Source organism: Oncorhynchus gorbuscha, linkage group LG21 (genome assembly GCF_021184085.1).
Source record: "Oncorhynchus gorbuscha isolate QuinsamMale2020 ecotype Even-year linkage group LG21, OgorEven_v1.0, whole genome shotgun sequence".
Lineage (NCBI taxonomy): Eukaryota > Metazoa > Chordata > Actinopteri > Salmoniformes > Salmonidae > Oncorhynchus > Oncorhynchus gorbuscha.
The window spans coordinates 18,980,590-18,987,000 of record NC_060193.1 but is presented as its reverse complement, the minus strand read 5'-3'; the positions used below and the strand labels follow the sequence as shown (position 1 = coordinate 18,987,000).

The 6,411-nt window shown below is 50.8% G+C and overlaps 1 protein-coding gene across 1 annotated transcript; it reads right to left on the bottom strand.

Annotated features, from left to right (window-relative positions):
- Nucleotides 1-840: 840 nt before the first annotated feature.
- LOC124008813 (T-complex protein 1 subunit theta-like) lies at nucleotides 841-2,980 on the bottom strand. Its single transcript, XM_046320379.1, has 2 exons — nucleotides 2,886-2,980; nucleotides 841-2,797 (listed from the first exon to the last, which is right to left on the bottom strand). Exon 2 carries the CDS (start codon nucleotides 2,788-2,790, stop codon nucleotides 841-843), a length of 1,950 nt encoding a protein of 649 aa, XP_046176335.1. The 5' UTR covers nucleotides 2,791-2,797; nucleotides 2,886-2,980.
- Between the last annotated feature and the right edge of the window lie 3,431 nt (nucleotides 2,981-6,411).

Sequence of the window (6,411 nt, the reverse complement as noted above, 5' to 3'; positions counted from 1 at the left end):
CTGGGACTGTGGGGAGGCAGGGCCAGTATAGTGTTGGAGCTGGGACTGTGGGGAGGCAGGGCCAGTATAGTGTTGGAGCTGGGACTGTGGGGAGGCAGGGCCAGTACAGTGTTGGAGCTGGGACTGTGGAGAGGCAGGGCCAGTACAGTGTTGGAGCTGGGACTGTGGAGAGGCAGGGCCAGTATAGTGTTGGAGCTGGGACTGTGGGGAGGCAGGGCCAGTATAGTGTTGGAGCTGGGACTGTGAGGAGGCAGGGCCAGTACAGTGTTGGAGCTGGGACTGTGGGGAGGCAGGGCCAGTAGAGTGTTGGAGCTGGGACTGTGAGGAGGCAGGGCCAGTACAGTGTTGGAGCTGGGACTGTGAGGAGGCAGGGCCAGTAGAGTGTTGGAGCTGGGACTGTGGGGAGGCAGGGCCAGTATAGTGTTGGAGCTGGGACTGTGAGGAGGCAGGGCCAGTACAGTGTTGGAGCTGGGACTGTGGAGAGGCAGGGCCAGCATGGTGCTCCTACTGCCAATAATGACCAGCATGCACAGCCTACAGGTAAATACTGGAGATCTAACACATACATTTATGCTGTAGTTATGGAGTATAGTTATGGTCTAGATGTTGATCAAGTCAGTAGTGATACTGGATCTGTGCCTACTTCTACCCAGAGCCTCAGTTAGGACAATATAATGTGTTAACCTACACAATATAATGTTTTAACCTACACAATATAATGTGTTAAACTAAACAATTTCATATTATCTGAACCAGGTTTCTTTACATTTGTTTTATTGGTCAATCTAAACTTCAATCATCTACTTCTCAATCCCTGAAGAAGTCTTGTATGTGGAGTGTCTATGGAGGCAGTGAAGGGAGCCATGCCTGTTCTGTGGTAACTGGGAAGAAGATTTTGGTCTTGTCCTCCTCCGTCGCTATCTGGCTCAGGAGTTCAGTGAGGACAGCTAGTGAGGCCTTTGTAGCTTTCTCTATGGCACTAGCCTTACACCCTAGCCTGTCCAACACACCTCGATACGCTCCCTTGGTCCCGTCCATCATGCCCTTCCATCGCCGTTTGTATCCTCTCAGCACAGCCAGTTCCGCAGGGGTCCCTCCATTCTCTCCCAGGGCTTTGACTGGCTCCAGCAGGGCCTGGGCGAAGGCATGAACGGCCAGCTGCTCCATGCCAACCAGGGTTAACCCATTCTGGGTCAGCCCCGCGGCCAAGCCCACTTCAGAAGCTCCAGCCCCAGGGACCACCCGGGGCTCTGCTAGGAGGGAGCTGTAAACCCGCAGGGAGGCACGTAAAGCAGCCTCTGCGCTAATCAGCAGGGCCTGGTTTGGGCTACGGACAGTCACTGTGACCTTACAGCAGGCCTCCTCGTCCAGGGGCTCCTCCACCACTACGCTGGCCCATAGAGGGATACTGGTGGGGGTTTTCCTGGGTGACTGGCGGGTCTTTTTGCATGAGTGGTGGTGGTGGGTTGTTGGGCTTGTCAGATGCCCTTTAGGCCTGTGTAGTCGTCGCCTGCGCTGGGCAGAGCGGACCGAGGTGATATGCTTGTAAATCTGTCTCTGAGTGGAGCAGTGGGAAATGAGCTTGGCAAAGCTGCCATGGATCAAGACCTCATACAGACCTCCTCTTCTGTCACTTCTGTTCCTCTCCTCTCCTCTGACCTTCTGAACCTCTGGCTCCACTGTCTCTCCCTCTCTCCATACCTCCCCTTCTCCTTCTGACCTCCCTCTCCATATCTCCAGGCCCAGATCCACCCAGTCGTCAGATGCATTTTCTTCCTTACCTTCATCATCCTCCGTTTCTTCATCATCCATTTGTTTCATAGCATCCTCCATTTTCTGACATATTCTCCGCTTCACTTGGTTCTCTACCTCTTCCTCTGTTTCTTCCTCTCTGAGTGACTCATTATTGTTGGTCTCGTTTTCTCCCTCCTCCACTTCACTAGCCTCTGCAGTCCTTTCACTCTCCATCTCTTTCCCCTCCTCCTTCATCATCTGAACTTCTTCAACTCCAGTCCTCTCCTCCCCCTCTCCCTTGGTCTGTATCAGCTCCTCTCCATCTGTTTCTATCTGTCCATCCTCGGTCTCTGAACCCTGGTCTGGTATAGCCTTCTCTAGCACCGTACACACTCTGACACAGCTGGGGTCAAAGGTAACTCCTTCCCACACCTCTCCTCGGTCACCAGAAGTTATGGGTCTCCAGCTGTGAACACAGCACCGGGCCACCACCCCCGACAGCAGGGCTTCGAACCCTGGCTGCCAGGAGGAGAGGAAGGGTCCCAGGATGGCCCTCACATCCAGCTCCTCCCTGGGGTCCTTTAGGGCCCCACAGGCCATCCCCTCTAACAGAGCCAGGGCCCTGCCACAAGCCTGGCGGTAGCCCCCCTGGATCTCAGCCCCAGTCACCCCCAGGGTTAGTAGGTCCTTGGCCTGGGTCAGGAGAGAGGCGGCCAGGAGGAGGACCATCCCTGCCCCATCACCGTGCTCTCTGGCCTGGGTAGAGGCTGCGGAGGCCAGGGTGAGGGCGGAGGGGTCCTCCAGAGCCATGTGGGTTAGGACGGAGAGGGTGTCAGGGCTGGTGACTGGGGAGCTGGAGAAGCCCTGGGGGAAGCGGAAGAGAAGGGATTTTACTAAGCCCCTGGGACCGTAGCATGGGCGGAGACGCTGGCCCAGGGCCACAAAGGGCTCTACATGGAAGGCCTCCTGGGGACGTTGCTTTGGGATCCCGGGCCAACTGGGGATCTTAGGGATTTTGGGAGTGTCTGTTGCTGGGGTGTGGTCGTCAATTATCATGTTGAGTCTGTAAAGAGGGACAGAGAGCGAGAGGTTAGCAGGCATTTTATTACAGTTCTCCACTTTGCCATTAAAAATATTCAACTTCAACTCACCAGGCAGAGAGAAAGAAGAGTTGGTAGGAAGTATACAGATGGATTTGAAGTTAGAGAGAGAGGAGGAGAATGATCATGTTGTGAGGAGGGGGGGGGGGTCTAAAGAGATAGAGAGGGAGGTTAGTTTGACATGACAGTTTTCCCTTGAGTGAACTAGTAGTGGATCCCATCATGACGACGGTGGTGTAGCGTAGCGCTGTGATGGAGGAGTGAACTCTAAAGCTCTCACAGGCCATCCACTCCACACACAATCACACGTAAACCCCCCAGTCTAACATATGTCCACAGAACGTGGCTGCCATGTACCTCTGCTCAGCTCTGCCTGGAGGAACAAGGGTTTGACATTAACATGGAGTGGAAGGGCTCTCTGACAGACAGGCACAGGAGAGGAGGCTGTCCTAGACTGCGTCCCATAACACCCTATTCCCTGTATAATGTTCTACTCTGACCAAGGCTCAAAAGTAGTCTGGCCAAAAGTAGTGCACTAATCACGACTTCAATACCATCATTAAGTTTACCGATGACACAACAGTGGTAGGCCTGATCCCCGACAACGACGAGACAGCCTATAGGGAAGAGGTCAGAGACCTGGCCGTGAGGTGCCAAGACAACAACCTCTCCCTCAATGTGATCGAGACAAAGATGATGATTTTGGACTACAGAAAAAAAGGAGGGCCGAGCACACCACTGTTCTCGTCAACGGGGCTGTAGTGGAGTAGGTTGAGAGCTTCAAGTTCCTTGGTGTCCACATCAAACTAACATGGTCCATGCACACCAAGACAGTCGTGAAGAGGTCACGACAAAACCTATTCCCCTTCAGGAGAATGAAAAGACTTGGCATGGGTCCTCAGATCCTCAAAAGGTTCTACAGCTGCACCATCGAGAGCATACTGGCTGGTTGCATCACTGGCTGGTATGGCAACTGCTCAGCCTCTGACCCGCAAGGCACTACAGAGGGTGGTGCGTGTGGCCCAATACATCACTGGGGCCAAGCCAGTGACTCCTACCGCACGGCAAGCGGTACCGGAGTGCCAAGTCTAGGTCCAAGAGGCCTCTAAACAGCTTCTACCTCCAAGCCATAAGACTCCTGAACATCTAATCAAATGGCTACCCAGACTATTTGCATTGCACCCCCACCCTCTCCACTGCTACTCTGTTATTATCTATGCATAGTCAGTGGGTACCGGTACAGAGTCAATGTGCGGGGGGTACCAGTTAGTCAAGTTAATATGTACATGTAGGTAGAGTTACTAAAGGTACTATTAGTCAATTTAATAACTCTACCTACATGTAATAACTCTACTCACATACAATTTGATATGGGAAGTAGGGTGCCACTTACCCTCCGCAATTTCGGAGGTTGTCCTAGACTAAAGACCAGAACATCTCTCTGGAACCATGGCTATTTGGATAGGAATAGGAAGCCAACAGAGAAGGCTACACATTGCTTTGGGGCTAGGATTTCACGCAATGCAAATACGCTACATATTGCCTATGGTACATTGAATTCCGAAAGTATTCAGACCCCTTGAATTTTTCCACATTTTGTTACGTTACAGTCCTATTCTAAAATTGATTAAATTGTTGTTGTTGTTTTTTTACCTCAATCTACAAACACAAAACCCCATGACAAAGCGAAAACAGGTGTTTAGACATTTTATGAAAATACCTTATTTACATAAGCATTCAGACCGTTTCCTATAAGACTCGAAATTGGATGTCAGGTGCATCCTGCTTCGATCGATCATTCTTGAGATGTTTCTACAACTTGACTTCGAGTCCACCTGTGGTAAATTCAATTGATTGGACATGATGATGATTGGACATTGGAAAGGCACAAACCTGTCTATATAAAAAGGTCCCACGTTTGACAGTACATGTCAGAGCAAAAACAAAGCCATGATGTCAAAAGGAATTGTCCGTAGAGCTGTGAAACAGGATTTTGTCAAGGCACAGATCTGGGGAAGGGTACCAAAAAAATGTCTACCACATTCAAGGTCCCCAAGAACACTGTGGCCTCCATTATTCTTAAATGGAAGAAGTTTGGAACCACCAAGACTCTTCCTAGAGCTGGCCGCACTGCAAAACTGAGCAATCAGGGGAGAAGGGCCTTGGTCAGGGTGGTGACCAAGACCCTGATGGTCACTCTGACAGAACTCTGTAGAGATGGGAGAACCTTCCAGAAGGACAACCATGTCTGCAGCACGTCACCAATCAGGCCTTTATGATACAGAGTGGCCAGACGGAAGTCTGTAAAAGGCACATGACAGCCCGCGTGGAGTTTGCCAAAAGGCATCTAAAGGACTCAGACCTGATCTAATGAAACCAAGATTGCCAAGCGTCACCTCTGGAGGAAACCTGGCATTGAGGGAAAATGAATGGAGCAAAGGATCCTTGATGAAATCCTGCTCCAGAGTGCTCAGGACCACAGACTGGGGCGAAGGTTCACCTTCCAACAGGACAACCACCCTAAGCACACAGCCAAGACAAATGCAGAAACTTCCCAAATACAGGTGTGCCAAGCCTGTAGCATCATACCCAAGAAGACTCTAGGCTGTAATAACTACCAAAGGTGCTTCAACAAAGTACTGAGTAAAAGGTCTGAATACTTACGTAAATGTGATATCAGTTTATTTTTAATACATTTGCTTTGTCATTATGGGTTATTTTTTGTAGATGTTTTTTTCCCCTCAATTTAATCTTAGAATAAGGCTGTAACAAAACAAAATACTTTCCAAATGCACTGTGTATTTCCTACCTTCAGGTTAATGAAGTTGACCCCCCCCCCCCACTCCAATTGGGTCGAGCAAGTATTGCTCATCACACCGCATTAATACTGTTCATCTCTCCGCCTGTCATCAGTCAGGACAGCCCCAGATTCTAAGAGGGGGAGGAGAGAGGAGCGGGAGAACATCAGGAAACAACAACAGTGACATTTTTTATGATCAGAGCTGATTCGTTCACTGTCATTCTGTCACTAGTCTAGTAGCGTAAGTTAGATGTTGTGTTCTAGCATTCCCACTGCATCATTATAGGAAGAGAACCTATACTGATGCAGGGGGTAGCCTGTCACTGACTAACCATTCAGGCCTAAGGCGCCATACACACAAACAGCGCACACACGCATGTACACACATACACACACACACACACACGCACGCACGCACGCACGCACGCACGCACGCAAACACAACACACACACGCACACGCACACGCACACGCACACGCACACGCACACACACACACACACACACACACACACACACACACACACACACACACACACACACACACACACACACACACACACACTCGTCTCCTGTGTAGTCATCCTTATCTCTTGATAAGGATGAGTCCTCCTAGTCCTGTCCCGGTCGGGGCTCCCATCACATGACACGTGTGCTAATGTGGCATCGCTCAGCGGCCTGCCTACCGCCCAAGTCAGGGCCCTGCTGACCTAAATAGGAGTGACATTCAGCAGGCGAGGGGATAGAAGGTGAAGGGAGAGAAGGATGGAGAAGAGGGA

What these genes read in the sequence shown, in the direction of transcription:
- LOC124008813 (XM_046320379.1), bottom strand. Translation starts at nt 2,790, where the DNA reads ATGATAATTGACGACCACACCCCAGCAACAGACACTCCCAAAATCCCT.